The following is a 23754-nucleotide window of genomic DNA, read 5'->3' as shown; positions in this document are numbered from 1 at the left end:
CCTTTCTTTGGTGGTGATTGGCAGTTCAGAATTGTGTCCCCCTGTGTTAGCTGCCTTATACTGTCCATGTGGCAAGTCACCTGCCACTTTCCAGCCTACTCACATAGCTTTAGAAATATTCCAGAAGATGCTCCCTATTGACTTGACATTTCACTATGTGGAAAGCAGACTATAATGTGTACACCAAAAAATGTCTTAAAGTATTCCTTTTTCTTAATTGTTTATGAGATGTTAAATAACACTGATTCCCAGGGGATGCTGTTAACATCGTTCAATCCAGAGACATGTATTATTCCTACTCTTTGCTTTCTACATCTAAGCCAGTTTCTCATCCAAAGGGGAAAAAAAATCACTCTTGTCATCTGGCAAAAACTTTTTAAATAGTCTTTTTTTATGTTTATTTTTTTAAGTTTATTTATTTTGAGAGAGAGAGAGAGTGATCAGGAGTGGGGTGGGGGCAGAGAGAGAGGGAGAGAGAATTCCAAGCAGGCTCCATTCTGTTAGCACAGAGCCCAGTGCAGAGCTCGAACTCATGAACCTATAGATTATTACCTGAGCTGAGATCACGAGTCAGACACTTAACCTACTGAGCCACCCAGGCACCCCAGTGTTTATTTTTGGGGGGGAGGGATAAGAGGGGGGTTTCTGTGCTGACAGCAGAGAGCCCAATGCGGGACTTGAACTCACAAACCGTGAGATCATGACCTGGGCTGAAGTCCAGCCTTTAACCAACTGAGCCACCCACGTGGCCCTTTAAATAGTCTTTGTTAAGCACCCAGCCACCTCAACCCAAATAGTCTCTATTAAGATAGTTGAGATTGTTGGGCCCTTTCTCATCACCACCACCATCATTATCAAAATCTAAACCAACCACATCTATACAGCAGCCTCCTATTGGTCCTCCCTGCTTACACTCTTTCCCCCTTAGAGTCTCTTCCCCAGAGAGCATCCAGAGAGAGCCTTCTAAAATGTTAGTCACAACTGACAACAGCCAAAGTATGTAAAGAGCCCATGTGTCCATTGATTGATGAATGGATAAAGATGTGGTATATATACAATGGAGTATTACTCGGCGATCAAAAAGAATAATATCTTGCCATTTGCAACAATGTGGATGGAAATGGAGGGTATTATGCTAAGCAAAATAAGTCAGTCAAAGAAAGACAAATATATGATTTCACTCATATGTGGAATTTAAGAAAAAAAAAACAGATGAGCATAAGAGAAAGGAAGCAAAACTAAGATGAAAACAGAGAAGGAGACAAACCATAAGAGACTCTTAAAAACAGAGAACAAACTGAGGGTTGCTGATGGGGTGTTGGGTGGGGGGATGGGCTAAATGAACAATGGGCATTAAGAAAGGCACTCGTCGTCGGGATGAGCACTGCGTGTCATATGTAAATGATGAATCACTAAATTCTATTCCTGAAATCATCATTACACTATATGTTAACTCGCTTGGATTTAAATTTTAAAAAATAATAAACATGTATATTTCAGGGGAAGAAAAATAAAATAAAATGTCAGTCACCTTATGTCACTCCTCTGCTCAATACCTTGCAATGGCTCCAACACACTTGGCATAAAATCCAAGCTCCTTAAAGACCTCTCCACTCTCTTTCTTGCTTAATCTGCTCCAACAGCACTTACTGGCAGTTTCCCTGTTCCTTGAATCCTCCAAGCATGTTCCTACCTCCAGGCCTTTGTATTAGCCATTTCCTCTGCTTGGAATTCTCTCGCCACAAAGATCTGGATGGCTTGCTCCCTCAGTGTCTTCACATTGGGGATGCCATCCCTGACCACTCATCTTAAATAGCGGTCCCCACCACTCTATTTTTCTTTAAAACCCTCTCGGGGCGCCTGGGTAGCTCAGTCGGTTAAGCGGCCGACTTCACTCCGGTCATGAGATCTCACAGTCCATGAGTTCGAGCCCTGCGTTAGGCTCTGTGCTCAGAGCCTGGATCCTGCTTCAGATTCTGTGTCTCCTTCTCTCTGTGCCCCTCCCTTGCTCATGCTCTGTCTCTCTCTGTCTCAAAAATAAATAAAAACATTAAAAAAAAAAAAAAAAGACGTGATCACCACCTGGCCTATTATGCACTTCTTCGTTGTCCATCTCCATCCCTAGAATGTAAGCTCCTCTGGGGCAGGGATTTTGCCTGTTTTGTTTTCTGCTGTTCTCACCTGGGATAGCACTTGGCACATAGTCGGTGCTTAATATTGACTAAGTAGGAAAATGAAAAGTATAAACTGTTCTTGTCCTTTGGCTCTATGTTGTTCATAAACATTTTGCTGTTGTTGGAAAACATGTTACAAACCATGTTTTCTAACACCTACTAGGATGCGTCCACTTTACCAAAGACTACAAGCTTGCCTCTACTCTTCGTTGAAGAACAGTCTCCCTTCCTATCTTGGAAAGACTGTCCTCTTCAAACTCTTTTGCACCTTCTAGGCCAGTCTTCTCATACTTTAATATACATGTGGATCACATAGAGATCACATTAAAAGCCCAGATTCTGACTCGGCGTGTCTGGGCTAAAGCCTACGATTCTGCATTTCTTTTTGGGTTTTTTTTTTTTGTAATGTTTATTTATTTTTGAGAGACAGAGAGAGACAGAGAATGAGCAGGGGAGGAACAGAGAGAGAGAGACACACACGAATCTGAAGGAAGCTCCAGGCTCCGAGATGTTAGCACAGAGCCTGACACGGGGCTCAAACCCATGAACCACGAGATCATGACCTGAGCCGAAGTCAGTTGCTTAACCGATTGAGCCACCCAGGCGCCCCTACAATTCTGCATTTCTGATAAGCCCCCCTGTGACACTGATGCTGCTTATCTGTGGACCTTCCTTCATAGATCTGTTTCAAGCACCTTATGGCCTTTGACCCTTGAGTTTATCTCAAGGATTTGATTATTTTTTAATGTATTTTTTAAAGTAATCTCCACACCCAATGTGGGGCTCAAAGTCACAGCACCGAGGCCAAGAGTGCCATGCTCTACGGACTGAGCCAGCCAGGTACCCCAGGTTTGATTATTTTGAAAGTATGAATAGAAGACTCTCAACGTAATCTGCCTACAAGGTTTAAACCTTTCCCTCCTTAACTGCATCTTCATTCAAAGGAGAGTAAAACAACTCAGTTGGGGGCAAAGTAGAGTTAAGGGAATGATCCATGTGTGGGTTGCAGGAGGATTCAAAAGAGGTGGGTGTATCCCAATCCTTAGAGAAAGTTCTGTGAAGAGATAAGCCCTGAGTAGAGACACCATAGGAAAAAGAAAGAGAGGGAGAGAGGGGGAGAGAGACTTGAAGAATAGTAAAAAGGAGCCTGATTGGGGAAGATAAAAATCGAGGAAAAAGCCTTTGGACTTAGTTACCAGGAGATCACTGGCAGACTTTAACCTCTGCAAAGGAGTGGAGTGGACCCTGTGATGAGAAGAAGGGTTAAGACAGGAGAGCAAGGAGCAGCCCTCACAATGCACCACAGAATGTTCTGTTGAGTTACCAAAGGGATGGTGAGGTCAACCTGGGATCTAAAGGCAACAGAGCTTTCTCGATATCTAAACAACCTCTAGAAAGAGCAAAATGAGAGAAATCAGTTGTATTAGAGAAGGCAAAGCGATAAGCAAAAAGACTGAAGGAACAAGAGGTTGTTGGAGTAAAGGGAGTTAGAGTGGTCACAGGGGAGCCTGGGTGGCTCAGTCGGTTAAGTGTTCGACTCGGTTTCGGCTCAGGCCATGATCTCACAGTTTGTGAGTTTGAGCCCTGCATCAGACTCTGTGCTAACAGTGTGGAGCCTGCTTGGGATTCTATCTCCCTCTCTCTCTGCTCCTCCCCCGCTTGCACTCTGTCTCTCTCCATCTCTCAAAAATGGATAAATATTTAAAATTTTTTTAAAAAATAGATGGGTTTTGTCAGACTGAAGAAAACATAGGAAAATTAAGGAAATTTTGTTAGGCGGTGGAATTATATATCTTTCTATTTCCAGATTTTTTCTTTTTTGCTATTTTGAAATATATGTCAGATATTTAACCTGGGGTAGGTAAACTTTTTCTATAAAGGGCCAGACTGTAAATATTTTCCACTTTCCCAGCCATACGGGCTCTGTTGAAACGGCTCAACTCTGCCCTGTAGCATGAAAGCAGCCACAAACAATATGAAAATAAACTAGTGTAGCTGTGTTCCCACAAAACTTTATTTTTGGATGCAGAAATGTGAATGTTATGTAATTTTCACATCATAAAATATTAGTTTTTCAGTTTTTTTCAACTATTTAAAGATGTAAAGACTAAGTAATAATAATGATATAATAATAATTAAAAAAAATAGGGGCATCTGGGTGGCTCAGTCAGTTAGGCGTCCGACTTTGGCTCAGGTCGTGATCTGACAGTTTGTGAGTTTGAGCCCCATGTCAGGCTCTGTGCTGACAGCTCAGAGCTTGGAGCCAGGTTCAGATTCTGTGTGTGTCTCTCTCTCTGCCCCTCCGCCACTCGCACTCTGTCTCTCTCTCTCTCAAAAGTAAATAAACATTTAAAAAAAATTTAAATATAATAATAATAATAATAATGTAGAAACCATTCCTAGCTCACAGGCCATACCAAAAAAAGCATGACAGATTCGGTTCATGTGTGGTAGTTTGCCAACCCCTGCAATAAAGAATAAATAATAGGGGCACCTGGGTGGCTCAGTCAGTTAAGTGTCTGACTTCGGCTCAGATCATGATCTCACAGTTTGTGAGTTCGAGCCCCACGTTGGGCTCTGTGCTGACAGCTCGGAGCCCGGAGCCTGCTTGGGATTCTGTGTCTCCCTCTCTCTCTGCCCCTCCCCTGCTCACTTTCTGTGACTCTTTGTCTCTCAACAATAAATAAACATTAAAAAAAATTTTTTGAGATAAAATAAACATAAAAAACGAATAAAGAACACATAAGAACAAGGTTAAGAAACAAAAAATTTACAGTAAACCTGAAGTCCCCTTTTTGTTCCTCCTGGGTCCTGTTCCCCTCCCCTTCTCCATGGAAACCACAATCCTGAGTTATGTGTTCAGCTTTCCATGCATGTTGCAAACTTTTACTTTACGTATGAATGTCCATAATCATGTTTTTCACATTTTGAAACTTTATAAATAGCACCACACTACACATAAACTTCAGCCACTGGCTTTTTTCACTCAGTATTCTGTTGATAAATGGAGCTTTAGTTGATTCATAGTAGCTCTAATATTGTGTTCCACTCTGTGAATATTCCTCAATTGTTGTCTCTAATTTTTGTTAATTTTGAACAGTGTTCAGTTAACATTCCCCCTCCTCCTCACTTTAGGTACAACCACTGTGCAGGGTTTTGTATTGTCCTCTTGTCTTTCTTTATACTTTTCCACCTATGTTCATAACCTTAAATAATGTATTCTTTATAGTAATGACATTGTATTGTACCTATTCTGTTTCTTGCTGCTTTAAAAAAAAAAAAGATTTTTAACATTTATTCATTTTTGAGAGAGAGACAGAGCATGAGTGGGGGAGGGGCAGAGAGTGAGAGAGACACAGAATTGGAAGCAGGCTTCAGACTCTGAGCTGTCAGCACAGAGCCTGATGTGGGGCTTGAACTCACGGACCGTGAGACCGTGACCTGAGCTGAAGTCAGACGCTTAAGTGACTGAGCCACCCAGGAGCCCCTGTGCTTGCTGCTTTTAGACAACACTGGGGTTTTGAGATTTAGCTTTAGTTCACATTGATGAGTGTAGTTTGCTCATTTTCACTGCTGTACAGTATTCCATTTTATAAACAGCACAGGTTCAGGGAGACTGGGTGGCTCAGTCCGTTGAGCATCCGACTTCGGCTCAGGTCATGATCTCACGGTTCATGAGTTCGAGCCCCGCGTCAGGCTCTGTGCTGACAGCTCGGAGCCTGGAGCCTGCTTCAGATTCTGTGTCTCCCTCTCTCTCTGCCCCTAACCCACTCACATTCTGTCTCTGTGTCTCTCAAAAATAATAAACATTTAAAAAATTTTATAAATAGCACAGTTTATCTGCGTGACTACTGATCAGCACTCAATTGCTTCACATTTTGTGCTAGTGTGAACTCTGCTGCTATGAACACTCTCATCCATGTCTCCTGGATAAGTGCACAGGCGGAAGGGTTTCTCTAGGACATCAATGTAGGAGTGCAATTGCTGGTCTGTGTGCATGTGTTCAACTTTCCAAAATAGTGTTCAGTTGTGTTTCTTTTGAAAAATGTTTTTTTTTTTTTTTTTTTTTTGCCCTGCAAGCAGAGGCAGGGGGCAGAGGGAGAGAAGGACAGAGCATCTGAAGTAGGCTCTACACTAACAGTAGTGAGCCCAAAGTAGGGCTCAAACTCAGGGACTGTGAAATCATGACTTGAGCTGAAGTTGGACACTCAACCAACTGAGCCGCCCATGCACCCCTCAATCATGTTTCAGAGTGGTTGTACTACTTTATTCTTCTACCTGCATGGGATGAGAGTTCCATTTCCATCGCCTACAACATGGTTTCAACAGTAAATAAAAATTGAGGAGAGAAAGCTGGTTCAAAGCCAGATCCGTCAAAGTTGGGTTGAACGGGAAGCAGAAAAATAGAAATCTTAGTGTCTGTTCAGTCACATCCAAGTCTCTCTTCTTTCCTTCCTTTTTCTCGCCACTCTCTTGTGTGAGTGCTCTGTACTGAAAACAAATGTTTTGTTGTTCAAAATTATGGGGATATCTTGAAGAGAAAATCGTGGAGATGGGAGGTATTGGGCTTGTAATCAATAACAGGAGTGGACCACCTTTGTTTGAACTATTAGGAATCCTAGAAAAAAAAATCTCCTATGATTCTGTCAAGCAGGTCCTTCCTTTTTTCCTTCCCTTCTTTCCTCTTTCCTATCTTCCTTTCTTAAACTTGCACATGATACCAATTCAAGACATCCAAATAGGTATGTAATAGGTTGAATGGTGGCCTCCCAAAAGACATGTCCGCATCCAAATTTCTGAAACCTATGAATGTTACCATATTTGGAAAAGGGGGTCTTTGTGGAAATAATAACGTTAAGAATTTTGAAACGAGATTGTCCTGTTTTACTTGGTTGGGTCCTAAACCCAATGACAAATGTCCTTACAAGAGAGAAGACACAGACAGAAGAGGAGGAGGTGGTGCGACTATGGCAGCAGAGATTGGAGTGATGCAGTCACGAGTCGAGGAATGCCTGGAGCTACCAGAACCCAGAAGGGGCAAGAAAGGATTCCTCCTGAAATCCTCAAAGGGAGCACGGCCCCGCCAGCATTTTGATTGTGCTCTCCCAGCCTTCAGAACAGTGAGAGTACAAACTTGTGTTGTTTTATGTCACCAAATGGCAATTTGATGCAATAGTCCTAGGAAATTAACCCAGGATGTAAAGAAAAAGTTGGTCTCCCTCTCATCTTTGCCCCAGAGCCACCCATATATCCTTCAGCAGCAACCGTTGCCAGTTCCTTCTGTGCCCCCCTTCTAGAGATATTCTTACAGAGCCCCTTAGTAGGGGCAGGGACATTCAAGATCACTTTACAAGTGAGGAGTCTGAAGTTCAGAAGAAGAAATTGCTCAAGGACCTGATGAAGAGGAACAGGAACTCACATTTCCTGTCTCTTGGTTTGATCCTCCTTTGATGTAAAAGAGGTTATCTAGGAGCAGATTTTGATGTAAGGATAGGGAGAGAGAAAAGGAGGATATTGGGCGAAGGAAGGGTAGGTAATGTCATCGAGATGAAAAGGAGCGTAAAAACTGTTATTATTTACCCTCAGGTTGGCCACAGTTCAATGTAGCACTCCAGCAGATCATCGCCAGACTCTGTAGACAGAAATTAATCCTTCCATCCAACTAGCTTTTCCTTAGCATGTACTATATTCCAGGCACCAAACTATATTAAGAGCTGTGAAGTACAGCTCCTGCCCTTAACAAACGTATAATCTAGTACGAGAGTCGGGCTCATAAGTAAAGCAGTGTGATAAGTAATAAAAATAAGAAGTGTGCACTATATCCCAAAAAAAAAAAACCAGAGTGAAGTGTGGTCCTCTCTGTTTAGGAAGCTGGGAAAAGTGTGGAAGGATGAGTAGGAGTTTTGCAGGTAGAGAGGGCAGGAAAAGCATCCTAGGCAGAAGGATGACACATTTATGGAATTGTGGTCTACAAGAGAAGTTGCATTTGAAAAACCACATAGGAGGGGCGCCTGGGTGGCGCAGTCGGTTAAGCGTCCGACTTCAGCCAGGTCACGATCTCGCGGTCCGTGAGTTCGAGCCCCGCGTCAGGCTCTGGGCTGATGGCTCAGAGCCTGGAGCCTGTTTCCGATTCTGTGTCTCCCTCTCTCTCTGCCCCTCCCCCGTTCATGCTCTGTCTCTCTCTGTCGCAAAAATAAATAAACGTTGAAAAAAAAATTAAAAAAAAAAAAAAGAAAAAAGAAAACCACATAGGAGACGCTGTCAGTGCCTCACCCACATCCCTCGACCTCTATGTATGCTCTCTTTGCCCAAAGGCTCTTCTTCCAACTCCCCAAAACTGGAAAGGAAAAAAAAAGCAGTGCACAAACTCCCAGTGTACTATTAGTGCCTAGGGGTTAACTCCTCCCGGGAGCAGCCCTCAACCAACAACTCTCAGGAGTTGGTGCGTAAATTCACCAGCTCCTTCACCCCTCAGATGGGATAATTCTGAGGCGTGTGTTGCCCAGTTTCCTAACAGGATGAAGCTCCTCTTATTCACTGTGGTAGTTAGCTTAATAGCTCATCCTTTATGGGCTACATTCCTCCCCTGTATCACTTTCCACCTCTTCTCCACTGGTGTTTCCATCACCTCCCAAATAAACTACTGGCTCTCAAGTCCTTGTCTTAGAGATTGCTCCTAGGAGAGTCCAAACTAAAATAAAATCTAAGTAGCACTACATGGGAACAGCAAAGAGTGCACAGAATGGGGTGCAGTGATGGTAGATAGTGGAGCAGGGAACCATCGTGGCGGACTTCTTTTTTTTCAACGTTTATTTATTTTTGGGACAGAGAGAGACAGAGCATGAACGGGGGAGGGGCAGAGAGAGAGGGAGACACAGAATCGGAAACAGGCTCCAGGCTCTGAGCCATCAGCCCAGAGCCTGACACGGGGCTCGAACTCACGGACCGCGAGATCGTGACCTGGCTGAAGTTGGACGCTTAACCGACTGCGCCAGCCAGGCGCCCCTCATGGTGGACTTCTAACGCCACGTGAGAGTTGTGGTACCTTTTCCTGTAGACAAGTGGACATTCACTGAAAGTTTAAGTAGGGGCATAGCATGACCAGATTTGCATTGCAGAAAGACCACATATTCAACCACTAAATGGCTTTCACTACACTTAGAATAAAACCCAAACTCCTAACCATGCCCGAAAAAGGTACTGCTGACCCGGCACCTGCCTGCTCCCCCATCCTCTGAAAACTTTGATTTGGCAATTGTAGAGTTATTATGGACCCAAATGGCTCAGCTGGGCAGAGCCAAATGAAGAGTTACGGTAGACTGGATTATTGTCCTCAGTTCTTTCCTCCATCTTTCTGTGTGACTTTACAGGCATGAGGGTGGATGGAATATATAGTTCCCTGCTAGACTTCTTCTGGCCAATGGAATGTGAGCAAAAATGCCAATGTACCTGAAGAGGCATCATATATTTTTGTTCACTCCGCTGCACTCCTACCGTTCACCATCGTAGCATACTCTGGGAGCTGCTGGTCCCAGGTGGAGAAGAGACGTGTGTAGCAGACAGAAACCCCGACTGGAGCCCGGAACTAAACCCAGCCGACATGCAGCCTGAAGCATGAGTGAGAAAAATAGGTGCTCGTGGTTGTAAACCACTGGATTTTGCCTCATTAGTGTGGTAGTAACTGATTACGACAGAAGTGAAGTGGGCCATGAGAAAAGTGAGCCAGGGGTACTCTTTCAAGAAATTTAGCTGCGGGGGCGCCTGGGTGGCTCAGTTGGTTGAGCGTCTGACTTTGGCTCAGGTCATGATCTCACGGTCCGTGAGTTCGAGCCCCGCGTCGGGCTCTATGCTGACAGCTCAGAGCCTGGAGCCTGCTTCGGATTCTGTGTCTCCCTCTCTCTCTGCCCCTCCCCTGCTCGCATTTTGTCTCTCTCTCTCTGAAAAATAAACAAAAAATTAAAAAAAAAAAAAGACGTTTAGTTGTGAAAGGAATGAGAGCCTAGTGTCCTCCTCCTCCTCCTCGTTGTTGTGGTTCCCTTTCGGTTCTTTAGCCACCCACGATATAAGCCCCTCTCCCGTGTATGGAGAATTTTCCAGTCTACGAAACCTTTGTGGCAAGCACAGCCCGCCTCCCAGGACTGTGTAGCCCAAAACGCCCGCTCCTCACTTTCCCATTTTTCCTTGTGAACGAAGTCATGCACTTGTGTCATGGGCTCTGCTAATAAAATCCGCCCAGCCTCGGCTTTGAACGAGGAGGAGTTTGTGAGGCGCAGAAACACCGGCAGAAAAGAATCATTCTCTGGGTGGGCAGTGCCAGTTGTCACAGCCACGCTCAGTTTGGGGGGAACAGCCAATGGCAGCGGCACCCGGGGTCGGTGCCCCAAGGTCTGTCGGTGGGACTTGAGCGTCAAATGCTCCTCGGTGGCACTAGCAGTGTCTGTAGTAGTCTGGCCCTGTGGTAAGATGTTGGCAACCCCCCCGGACAGAGCTCTGAATGTGGGACGGTGGGCTGACTGCATTCATGGCCTCAGTTCTTCGCCTCTCCCTGCATCCATGTTGTCTTGTCAGACCTTCCCATTCTGAGGCCGGGCTCACCCCTGGGACTTGCTTTGGTCAGTGCTCGCTCTCTGTCCTAGCCTGTCTGGGCAGCTGGAACAGCACACGGCAGCCTGGGGGGCTGACAAACGGCAGAAATTTACTTCTCACAGCTCCGGAGTCTGGAAGTCCAAGATCGGGTGCCAGCGTAGGTTGGGTCTGGTTTTAAAGGCCGTCTTCGGGGTTGCAGCCTGCTGCCTTCTTGCTGTGCCCTTATGTGGTGAATGAAGCAAGACTCTCCCTGGGACTTCTTTTATAAAGGCACTCATTTTGGGGGTGCCTGGGTGGCTCCGTCTGTTAGGCAGCGAACTCTTGGTTGCGGCTCAAGTCATGATCTCACGGTTGGGGAGATCGAGCCCCACATGGGGCTCTGTGCTGACAGGGTGGAGCCTACTTGGGATTCTCTCTCTGCCTCTCTCTCTCTCTCTCTCTCTCTCTCTCTCTCTCTCTGCCCCTCACCTGTTCTCAGCTCTCGAGCTCTCGAGCTCTCTCAAAATAAATAAATAAACTTAAAAATTTTTTTAATTAAGAAAATAATAAAGGCACTAATTTCTTCATCTCTTCACGAGGGCTCCACCTTCATCATCTAATCACTCTCCAAGGCCCCACTTTCTAATATCATCACCTTGGGCATTAGGTCTTCAACCGGTGAATTTGGGGGGCGTATAAACATTCATTCTGTAGCACTCGCGCTGGTGTCCTCACCATCGCCTTTAGAATATGTCTAGGCTAAGGGCGCCTGGGTGGCGCAGTCGGTTAAGCGTCCGACTTCAGCCAGGTCACGATCTCGCGGTCCGGGAGTTCGAGCCCCGCCGTCGGGCTCTGGGCTGGTGGCTCAGAGCCTGGAGCCTGTTTCCGACTCTGTGTCTCCCTCTCTCTCTGCCCCTCGCCCGTTCATGCTCTGTCTCTCTCTATCCCAAAAATAAATAAACGTTGAAAAAAAATTTAATAAAAAAAAAAAATATGTCAGGCTAGCCTGTTGAATGATGAGAGACGTGCGACATTAGGCCTAGTCTCCCCAAGTCGTCCCAACTGAGCCCATCTGAGATCAGCCAGCAACCAGTTGAGCCTCAGAATATGAATGAGCTCAGCCAAAATCATCACAACTCTCTCGCCAGCCAACAGTTGACCCCCAGACACTTCGGTGAATTCACCTGAGCCCAGCTCAGCTCAGCCCCAGATAAACTGAGCTCCATGGACTTATGAACGAAGTACTGTTCATTGCTACATGCCACCGGGGTTTTGGAGTTGTTTGTGTGGTGTTATTGTAGCAATAGATAACTGACAGTTCTCTAGCCCTCTCCACAATCTATGAGCTATGCCCTTTTCTGCTTAAATCAGGCAAACGATCGGTATCTTTTGCCCTCTCCGACTAACCCAGAGAAAGACTGAATGTAAATTAGAAACACAGGATCAAGGGAGAGATCAAGGTGGGAGAGATTTTAGCATGCTCTCAGAGGATTGGAGGCAGTTGTATTTGTTAGGATGTAAGTGTGCCTGCAAAATAACAGTGCTTTATTTATTTTTTTAATTTTTTTTTTTTTTTAATTTTTGAGAGAAGGAGCTTGAGCAGGGGGTGGGAAGAGAGAGAGGGAGACAGAGGATCCAAAGAGGGCTCTGTGCTGACAGCTGAGAGCCAGACGCAGGGCTCGAACTCATGAACCATGAGATCATGACCCGAGCTGAAATCGAATGCTCAAACGAATGAACCACCCAGGCGTCCCCAAAATAACAGTGCTTTAAAGATGATAAAAGTTGGGGTGCTGGGTGGCTCAGTCAGTCGGGCATCTGACTTTGGCCCAGGTCATGATCTCATGGTTCACGGGTTCGAGCCCCACATCAGGCTCTGTGCTGACAGCTCAAAGCCTGGAGCCTGCTTCAGATTCTGTATCTCCCTCTCCCTCTATTCCTCCCCTGCTTGTACTCTGTCTCTCTCGCTTTCAAAAATAAATAAACATTAAGAAAAATTTAAAGATGATAAAAGTTCATAGTTTTTCTCTCTCATGTAAAAGCCTAAGCTAGTGTGGGTATCTCTGCCCCGTGAAATCTTCAGAGACCTAGGCTTCTTCTGTCTATGCTCTACTATGCCCTTGCCCGGCGAGTCCAAAACGACTCCCAACCACATCAATATTCCAACCACTGAGAAGAAGGAAAGGGAGAACAGGACTTTCTCCTTACTATCTGGTGCGCTTTTTTTTTTTTTTTTTTTTTTTGAGAGAGAGCGAGAGAGAGAGAGAGAGAGAGAGAGAGAGAGCATGCCCGTGTGAGCAGCTAAGGGGCAGAGGAAGAGGGAGGGAGAGAATCTTAAGGGAGCCTCATGGCCAGCACAACCCATGCAGCGCTTGATCTCACAACCATGAGATCGTGACCTGCGCTGAAATCAAGAGTCAGACGCTTAACCGACGGAGCCACCCACGTGCCCCACTCTCTGGTACTTAGGTTCATTTTGTCCCCTTTCAACTCCTTCTTAGGAATTGGTCACATGACCACATTCAGCTGCAAGGAAAGTTGGGGAGAAGCAAACCTTATCCTGGCCAACCGTGTTATATACCTAAACATTCTGCTTCTGTGAAAGAAGGGGCGAACAGGTAGCCCTGGTTCCTTCTATGTCAGAGGAGAAAAAGTAATTAACGGAGCGAGATATGTATGGCAGACTTTATCAGCCACTTCCTTGCTTCTCCTTGTTAAGGGGACTCTGGGGGCAGGGGGGGGGCAGCTGTATTCTGGGCATAAATCACAATATGACTAAACCAGTTATGGCAATTCTACTCAGCTTTGCCAGGAACTGGCTTCCCCAGCCTCTCTTGAAACTATGGGTAGCCACGTGAACCAGTTCTGACCGACAAGCCATGAGAGGAAGGCTACTGAGGGGTTCCGGAAAGTGCTTTCCTTCCTATGAAAGAGACGGACACGGGGGAGAACTTACTGGCACACTCCTGCTCGGGATATTGGTGCGAGGCACTGCGGCCGTCGGCTTACGACCGCAAAGGAAAGGCCAAGAGAATTACGGATGCCATCCTGCAGCCCGACACCTTTCTGAGGATTTGAATGACCTTGAGAGGACTGCAGGGTCTCAACACCACCCACCACCTACACGGCCACCTCTGTATTTTCTTTCTTAACAAAGAGTAATACCTTTATCATATAAGAAACTCATACAAATTGGAAAAAGATAACTAACATCTTAATACACAAATGTATTAGGTAAAGGACATAAATAACTCGTAAGAAGTAATAAAAGTAGTTAACAAATATTTTTAAAATATTCAACCTAAAGAGTCATCAATAAGATGCACAAATCAGGGGTGCCTGGGTGGCTCAGTTTGTTCAGCATCCGACTTCGGCTCAGGTCATGACCTCTCAGTCCGTGAGTTCGAGCCCCGCGTCAGGCTCTGTGCTGACAGCTCAGAGCCTGGAGTCTGTTTCAGATTCTGTGTCTCCCTCTCTCTCTGATCCTCCCCTGTTCATGCTCTGTCTCTCTCTGTCTCAAAAATAAATAAACGTTAAAAAAAATTTAAAAAAAAAAGATGCACAAATCAGAACATGAATTTTCACTTACTATATAGATTGAGTAGAAAGAATACATCTAAAAAATTAGTGTTTTTTTAAGTTTATTTCTTTTGAGAGAGGGAGCGAGAGAGAATCCCAAGCAGGCTCTGCACTGTCAGCGCAGAGACCAACGTGGGGCCAGAGGTTACAAACTGTGAAATCATGACCCAAGCCGGAATCAAGAGTCAGACGTTTAACCGACAGAGCCACCCAGGCGCATCCCCCCAAAATAATGGCTCAGTCGGAAGAGCATGCAACTCTTGATCTTGAGGTCGTGAGTTCAAGCCCCACCGTGGGTGTAGAGATTACTTAAAAAAATAAAACATTTAAAGAAGAAAGAAAAGAGGAAGATGTAGGGATGGTGTCGGCCACATTTCCCTCTTTTATCAAGAAAAGCAGGGGTTCCTTGTTGGCATCCCACTCCTGATGTTGGCTCAAGATAGGCACGGTTCGTGAGTTCCAGCCCCGAGTTGGGCTCTGCACTGACACCACAGAGCCTGCTTGGGATTCTCTCTCCCCCTCTCTCTGCCCCTGCCCAGCTCGTGCTCTCTCTCTCTCTCCATAAAGAAATAAACTTAAATAAATAAATAAATAAATAAATAAATAAATAAGATAAACTTTAAAAAAAAGGTACGGAAATGAGTATTGAGAACAAAGCTAATGGCGTCTGCTACAACACAGCTTAATGAGGAGTAGTTTTGCATGCATAATAAATAGTTACCCCTTGGCATAAAGCAAAAACAATGGTGGCAAAAATACTTACACAGTGGAATGCTTACTAGTTTCCAGGCACTGTTCTGAGTGTTTTAAATATATTAACACATATATTAACTCATTTAATCTTCACAACGACTTGGAGGTAAGTGCTATTGTTATCTTTGTTTTATGTATTTTTTATTGTACTTCATATACTCACAGTTAGACTTAACCATAATCCTTGGGGCATGACATATTCCTCATTGGTCCATTCATGGCTCTTTTATTTATTTTTTAAGTATTAGTTATTTTTAGTAATGTAATAGGTACCTTCAAATCCTCCACCCAAAATAAAATTAGGATCTTGTCAGTAATTCATACCTTATTGTCTGGTCTGCTCAAGCCATTTCACTTCCTCCCCTGGTCTGAGGTGACCATCATCTAGAATCCTAAATTCATCATTCCTCTGCTTTCCTTATATGGTTTCCTCATAGAGGTTTGTAAGTTTTTTTTTTTTTTTTTATCATTTATTTATTTTTGAAAGAGAGAGAGCACAAGCAGGGGAGGAGCAGAGAGAGAGGGAGACACAGAATCTGAAGCAGGCTCCAGGCTCTGAGCTGTCAGCACAGAGCCCAAAGCAGGGCTTGAATCCATGAACTGGGAGATCATGATCTGAGCTGAAGCCAGACGCTTAACCGACTCAGCCACTCAGGCGCCCCTGTAGGGGTCTTTTTAAGATTTTTAAAAAAGTAATCCAGGGGCACCTGGGTGGCTCAGTTGGTTGAGCATCCAACTTCCGCTCAGGTCATGATCTCAAGGTTCCTGGGTTCAAGCCCCACGTCAGGCTCTGTGCTGACTGCTTGCTCAGAGCCTGGAGGCTGCTTCGGATTCTGTGTCTCCTCTCTCTACCCCTCCCCTGCTGGTGCTGTGTTCCACTCTGTCTCTCAAAAAATAAATAAATGTTGGGGTGCCTGGGTGGCTCAGTCGGTAAGTGCCCGACTTCAGCTCAGGTCATGACCTCATGGTTCGTGAGTTCGAGCCCCGCATCGGCCATTCATGCTCTGTCTCTCTGTCTTAAAAAATAAATAAAACATTAAAAAATTAAATAAATAAATAAATAAATAAATAAATAAATAAATGTTTAAAAAAAAAAAAAAAGGGAGATTTTTTGAAAAGTAATCTCAACACCCAATATGGAACTCGAATTTACAACCCTGATATCAAGAGTCGCATGCTCCACTGACTGAACCCAGGCACACCAACAGTTTTATAGTTCTATTGCACCTATACATATAGTCATAAAATGTGTGTATGATATATATCTATAGTTGTGGGTTTTTTTTTTAACATTTATTTGTTTTTGAGAGACAAAGCATGAGCAGGGGAGGGGCAGAGAGGAAGGGAGACACAGAATCCGAAGCAGGCTCCAGGCTCTGAGCTATCAGCACAGAGCCCAACACGGGGCTCGAACTCACAGACCTCGAAATCATGACTCGAGCTGAAGTCAGAAGCTTAACCAAATAAGCCACCTAGGCGCCCCTAAATATTTTTCAGCATTTAAAATATCAATATTCGAGGCACCAGCCTGGCTCAGTTGATGGAGCATGTGACTCTTGATCTTAGGGTTGTGAGTTAAAGCCCCATGTTGGGCATGGAGCCTACTTTAAAAAAAAAAAATGTCAATATTCAAAGATGGAATCAGAATCAGTTCTAGTGGTGTACTTGTTGAAGTAATGTCTCATTTTCAGAACATTTCACAAATAAACAAAAAAGACTGTTGGGATCACTTTTTTTTTTTTTTAAGTAGGCTTCAGGCTCAGCACAGAGCCCAGTCCAGGATTGAATTTACCACTCTGAGATAAAGACCGGAATGCTTAACTGACTGAGTCACTCAGGCACCTCATCGCACTATTACCAACTACTTTTCATGGTAACATTTGTAGCTCTTGGTTTAGACGACGACAATTATCTGGCTGTCCTTCCACATGCTGGCTTAACCATTTGGGGGGCTACAAAGATACTGTATTAAAGAAAGCTACCCCGACAACATAAAGGGAGCCAATGGGATATACTCAATGATCTGATTTATTAGGCTTAATAAAATAATTATATTTTCATAAACCCATTTTTATTAAAATTGTGTATGTGTAGCACTAATTAATATTGAAAGGCTTATAGTAAACACAGCAGTCCTCCGCCCCCCACTCCTAGTCATAGTTCCCATAGGCATCCACCTTCATTCTTCTACTTCCCCTCCTACTGATCTCATTATCTCTAAACTATACACTTGTATTGATGCTTCTTGCTTAATCATTTTTAGACAGTATCTATTGGCTTCCCACCCTGATAGATGAGGACTTCTTACCCCTGCACACATATCCACTGTCTTCCTCCCCACTCCCTGTAGCATCATTCATGACTGTATCAAGACTATAACTGGGACGCCTGGGTGGCTCCGTTGGTTAAGTGGCCGGTTTCGGCTCAGGTCATGATCTGGTAGTTTGTGAGTTGGGACCCCCCGTGAGGCTCCGTGCTGACAGCTCAGAGCCTAGAGCCTGCTTCAGATTCTGTGTCTCCTTCTCTCTCTGCTCCTCCCCAACTCATACTCTCTCTCCCTCTCTCTCCCTCGCTCAAAAATAATAAATAAGCATTAAAAAAAAAAAAAAAAAAAAGACTGTAACTTCACAAGTGGTATCAGTCACAGTAGTCCAGAGAAGAACATGATGGTGATTGGACTATGGTGGTGGCAGTGGAGGTGGGAAAAACAATGGCTGATTCAAGAGATATGTGGGAGGGAGAGGAGATGGAACTTAGTATTTGGGGATGTAGGATAGGAGAGAGAGGGAAGGTACAAGAGTCGCCTCATTAACATAACAAAGGACACCTCTATCATTCTCTACACTTAGGAAGTTCCAAGGGTTTGGGGAGCTGTGAGCCAGAACAGGGGATGAAGACCAAATATATATTTCTTATAATAAATCACAGTATCACACTCAGCTATTACCTCTCCAAATATGCTACCCTATTCTTCTGTCTCCTCCCTTCCTTCTCCTTCCACCTCCTCTTTCCTCCCTCTTCCTCCTCCTCCTCCTCCTCTTTCTTCTCTTCCTCCTTCTACTCCTTCTTCTTTCTCTCTCCATCTTTCTTTCTCCCTCCCTCTCTCCCTCTCTCGTCAGACCATCTTCTTATAGTCTTCATGTCTCTTAACTTCTCATCCATATTTTCCATCTTACCGCCTCTCTGTGCTACGATCTGGATAATTTCCTTTGACCTGTCTCTGGTTAACTAACCATCACTTTGTCTGTGTCCAATCTGCTACCAAATACACCCACCAAAATTTTCATTTCAGGTCTTGAGGTTTTCCTCCCTAGAAATTCTATTTGCTTCTCATTCAGGTCTGCTAGGTTATTTTCTATGGATTCCTGTTTTTACATATATTTTCAATATTGTCTTTTATTTACATAAATGTGTAATCAAAGGGAATTCTGATACAAGCTATAACATAGATGAGCTTTGAGTAAATTACACTAAGTAAAATAAGCCAGAAACAAAAAGATAGATACTGTATCATTCCACTTAACTACTCTGAACATATATCATCCAAGTATATTATGTATTATATCCAGAATAGTAAAATTCATAGGAAAAAAAAGTAGATGGGGCGCCTGGCTGGCTCAGTTGGGAGAGCATGCAACTCTTAATCTCAGAGTCATGAGTTCAAGTCCCTCATTGGGCATAGAGCCTACTGAAAAAAAAAAAATTGTAGAATGATGCTCATCAGAGGTTGTGGGGGAGGGGAAATAGTTGTTTAATGGGCATCCAGTTTCAGTTTTGTAGGATGAAAAAGTTCTAGAGAATGGCTGCATAACAATGTGAATATAGTTAACATTGAACTGTACGCTTTAAAAATGGTTAAGTTGGTGAGGCACTTGGCAGGTTCTGTTGGAAGAGCATGCAACTCTTGGTCATGAGTTTGGGCCCCACATTGGGTGTGGAGATTACTAAAATAAATAAACTTTAAAAAATGATTAAGGTGGTACATTTTATGTGTACTTTACACATTAAAAATACAATATAAATAAAATAAAATTTAAGAAAATAAAAGTTTTAATGCAAAAAAATGTAGTAACTATAATTGTTTCATAAGTTGATATTTTTCACAGTTCTGTTTCTGCTGTTATTTCTGCTGGTTCTCACTTGCAGTGCCTTGTTCCTTGCATGCTGGGTTCTTTTTTACTGTGTGGTACCCATCGTCTATGCAGTAATTAACTGCTGGAGATTCTTTGAGGACCAACACAAAGATGCATTCCTCCAGAGAAGATGTGAATTTGCTGCTACCAGGAACTTAAGAGAATTCCAGTTCAGGACTACTTTATTTTATTTATTTTTTAATGTTTATTTATTTTTGAGAGAGAGACACATACGCACAGAGTGCAAGCAGGGGAGGGGCAGAGAGAGAGGGAGACACAGAATCTGAAGCAGGTTCCAGGCGCTGAGCTGTCAGCACAGAGCCCGATGTGGGGCTCTAACCCACGAACTGCAAGATCATGACCTGAGCTGAAGTCCGACACTTAGCTGACTGAGCCACCCAAGCGCCCCTCAGGACTGCTTTAAACTAGACTCCTGGTAAATGAAAAGCTTTTTGGAATACTTCATAAAATTTGGGCTACAAATCCACAAAAAGATTAGCTATGGTTACAATGTCTCAAGGGGAGTTTTCTCCCCTTTTGTGCAGTGTAGTACTAAGTTATCTTCCTTGGAGCTCTTGAGAGAAAGATGTGGGGTCAGGTTTACTTCTGATTCACATTTAATCATAGCCCTCTGGGGAAGGGGCATGACAAATACAAGGAAGGCTTTCTAATAGACTCCCCACCTTGGTGGATCCTGAGCTTTGATTTCATTCACCCTTAGCCTACAGCACATAATGTAATTCACATTTGCTCAGACTGGTAAATACCCTCAGAGCAAAATCGACTTCCATGCTTTCTTACCTCTCCCATAGACTGTCTTCCCACCTCCTACTTTGTCAGCTCTTCTGTGCTTTTAAGAATATTTTAAAACTACGGTGTCTAGCATTTTTTAGTTGCTTTAAGCAGCAAGTTGGCCCCGACAACCTAACCAATCAGAGATCTCTCTATCTTTATTTCCTTTTCACTGATTTCTGCTCTTCTGTTTATTTTCTTCCTCCTATTTTTTTGTTGTTCTTATTATTGGGGGTTTTTTTCCCCTTAAGTTTTTTAGTTGAACACCCAGCTCATCGTTGCTTTTTCTTTTCTATTGTTAGGCAATCCTCTCCTGAAGGCTCCAAATTTCCCTTAAAGTATACCTTTCTTGTGTATTCTTTTATTTTATTTTATTTTTTAAATACGAACTTTATTGTCAAATTGGTTTCCATACAACACCCAATGCTCATCCCAACAGGTGCCCTCCTCAGTGCCCATCACCCGCCCTCTCGTCCCTCCCACTTTCTTTGTATTCTTTCAGTTTTGATACGTAGTGCAGGAGTGATTGGGGAAAGCCAGTTGGTGTCCACCTGTTTTCGTCAATGCCTCACGCCAGCAGCGATATTGTACTGATTTTCTCCTGAGACACCTTCACTCAAGGTCTGGCAAGTGCCGCCAATTTTCCCTACCAGGGTGCAGCAGTGCTGGGAGAAGAGAAGGGCATAATTTAAACTACCTTCTCTACCCAGTGTTTCCTACTACTGGCTACCTGTGAAAATCACCAGGAAGTCGTGAAAAATACCGATTTCTGAGTAGCACACGCAGGATGTTCTAACTGGTCCGGGGTGGAGCCTGGGCCTGGGTACTTCATTGATTCTAATGTAAAGCCAGGGCTGAGAACTGCTTCTCTAATCACCTGCTCCTTGCCACCCGCCCCAGACTGCATCCTCCCTCCTCCCCACTCACACTCCCAAGCGATTTTATTTTTTTTTTCTTTCCAAAATTTTATTTAAATTCTAGTTAGTTGGGGCACCTGGGTGGCTCAGTCCATGAAGTGTCCGACTTCGGCTCAGGTCATAATCCCCCGGTTTGTGGATTCAAGCTCCACATCGGGCTCTCTACTGTCAGCATGGAGCCTGCTTTGGATGCTCTGTCTCCCTCTCTCTCTCTGCCCCTCTCCTACTCGCACTCATGTGCGCACTCTCTCTCTCTCTCTTTCTCTCTCTCTCTCAAAAATAAACATTTAAAAATAAATAAATAAATAAATAAATAAATAAATAAATAAATAAATTCTCGTGGTTAACATATGGTGCAATATTGGTTTCAGGACTAGGATTCAGTGATTCCTCACTTACATACAACACCCAGTGCTCATCACAAGTGCCCTCCTTAATACCATCACTCATTCAATCCGTCCCTCACCCACCTCCCTCCATCAATCCTCAGCTTGTTCTCTATGGTTAAGAGTCTCTTATGGAGGGCCCCTGGGTGGCTCAGTCGGTTGAACACCCAACTCTTGATTTCCGTTCAGGTCATGATCTCACAGTTCATGGGTTCGAGCCCCACATCTGGCCCTGCGCTGACAGTGTGAAGCCTGCTTGGGATTCTCTCTCTCTGCCCCTCCATCGCTTGTGTGCACACACGCACTCCCTCTCTCTCTCAAAATAAATAAAAACTTAAAAAAAAAAAAGCCTCTTATGATTTGTTTCCTTCACTTCCCCCCCATATGTTAATCTGTTTTGTTTGCGAAATTCCACATGAGTGAAATCATACGGTATTTGTCTTTTTCTGACTTATTTCGCTTAGCATAATACAATCTGGCTCCATCCACATCACCACAAATGGCAACACTGCATCCTTTTGATGGCTGAGTGATATTCCATGGTATCAATACCACATCTTCTTTCCGTTCATCGGTCGATGGACATTTGGGCTCCTTCCATAGTTTGGCTACTGTTGACACTGCTGCTGTAAACATTGGGGTGCATGTACCCCTTTGATTTGGTATTTTTATAAACTTGGGGTAAATACCTAGTAGTGCAATTGCTGGGTTGTAGGGCTATTTTTAACTTTTCGAGGAACCTCCATACTGTTCTCCACAGTGGCTGCCCCGGTTCGCATTCCCGGAAACTGTGCAAGAGGGTTCCCCTTTCTCCACACCCTGACCAACATCTGTTGTTTCTTGTGTTGTTAACTTTAGCCAGTCCAACAGGTGTGAGGTGGTATCTCATCATGATTTCGATTTGTATTTCCCTGATGATGAGTGCTGTCGAGCACCTCTTCATGTCTGTTAGCCATCCGGATGTTTTCTTTGGGAAAATGTCTACTCCTATCTTCTGCCCATCTCTTAACTGGATTATTCATTTTTGGGGTGCTGGGCTTGATCATTTCTTTACAGATTCTGGGCACTGAGCCTTTATCAGATATGTCATTCACAAGCAATTTTAAAGCCTTCTGTCTTCCCAAAGCTGTTATTTCCTTGTTTCCATATTTCTCTCTATTGTTTTTCCAGGGTGCATTTGGGGCAGGAGGCAGAAACTGTGACCATTTATCACATTGGCAGGAACCAGAATTCTCCTGTATCTTGTTCGTCTTCACAGGAAGTCTCAGCATGAGACAGCAGCACTGGTTTGGGATGACTGCCAAAATGGGCACCGTGTTATCAGGGGTCTTTACCATCGTGGCCACCAACATGTACCTCATCTTCGAACACAGATACATAAGGAACAACAATTGCACTGATAACCACCTACTGAACAAGAGTGCAAGTGTCCTGATAAGCCAGTTCATCATCTGCTGGGCTTTCAATACGGTCTTCTTCCTGTCTTTCATTACCCTCATCATCAGCTGCTTCCTCCTGTACTCAGTATATGCTCAAATACACAGGGGCTTGGTGACCTACATCATCTGGATCCTTTTCTATGAAACTGTAAACATTATAGTACAAATCTTTACCAACAATAACTCTGTCATTGAAGAGGTCAGAGTCGTGCGCTGGTTTGGCCTGATGTCCCGTATTTTCATGCACTGCTTCTGGATATTCTATGTCATCTCCTATGCCCACATAATCTATAAAAGTCAAAGCCCGGGGAATATAATGTCCTACAACAGACGTATTTCGACAGGCAATGGAGAGTTCCTACGACGGAAATCAAAGATCGTCAACTTTACCCGACACTATCATGGATGATGTTTGCCCTTCTCTCCACTGATGGTGATTCTAGTTCCAGCTCTTTCACTTTTGCTGATCTGTTCAGAATAGAGGCCCTACTGCCATCTTTTTGGGAGAAGTGGAGAGAAATGTAATTATAATCCCAATGGGGACCACCTGCTCAATCCATAAGGGCGTTTAGTGAAAGGCCATTGTTTCTTGCCAAGCACTTCTTGGGTGCCTCCTTCGTTTTCTGGTCAGTGCCACCTTAGAGGTCAAAATAAAGAGGGTAAGGGAATGAAATGAAGCTAAGTCGCAGTCTGGCAATCCTTTCACCTTGTTATATACCTTCATCAGCCTTCGACCCACAGCTCTCTAATTCAACCCTGGGACACGGGCATATCTGTATTTATACCTCAGGTAGCTGTAGTGTAAGGGAGACTGGTGGTGTCTTGGGGTAGCTTTGTGCCATGGTCTTTTCCCCTCTGTCCTCTGTGCTATACTCCAGATAAATAAAAGAATAAAAGTAGAGAAAACCATTTTCCATTTTCTGTCTTGAGTACCGCCCTCCCCGAGATTTGTCAAAGAGTGCAAAATGCACTCGGTTAGCCAAAAGGTATTTGCTAAACTTTTCTGTGTCCATCAC

General features: G+C 44.0%; 1 protein-coding gene across 2 annotated transcripts in view; it reads left to right on the top strand.

The window, feature by feature from the left end:
• LOC121029376 (transmembrane protein 217) overlaps positions 1-23754 on the top strand; it is a 41513-nt gene that overhangs the window by 1420 nt on the left and 16339 nt on the right. Inside the window, exon 2 of one of the 2 annotated variants that reach the window (XM_040473372.1) lies at positions 22470-23647. The exons of the other annotated variant lie outside the window; for it this stretch is intronic. Within the exon in view, the coding sequence (XP_040329306.1) occupies positions 22569-23147 (579 nt within the window). The 5' untranslated portion in view covers positions 22470-22568 and the 3' untranslated portion in view covers positions 23148-23647. Of the gene's footprint in view, positions 1-22469; positions 23648-23754 lie in introns of those variants that run through there. 2 annotated transcript variants of the gene reach the window in all.

This window comes from Herpailurus yagouaroundi, unplaced genomic scaffold, assembly GCF_014898765.1.
Source record: "Herpailurus yagouaroundi ecotype Mexico unplaced genomic scaffold, PumYag 139, whole genome shotgun sequence".
In the NCBI taxonomy this organism is placed as follows: domain Eukaryota; kingdom Metazoa; phylum Chordata; class Mammalia; order Carnivora; family Felidae; genus Herpailurus; species Herpailurus yagouaroundi.
Note: the sequence above shows the minus strand (reverse complement) of the source record. Positions and strands in the feature narration are given on the sequence as shown.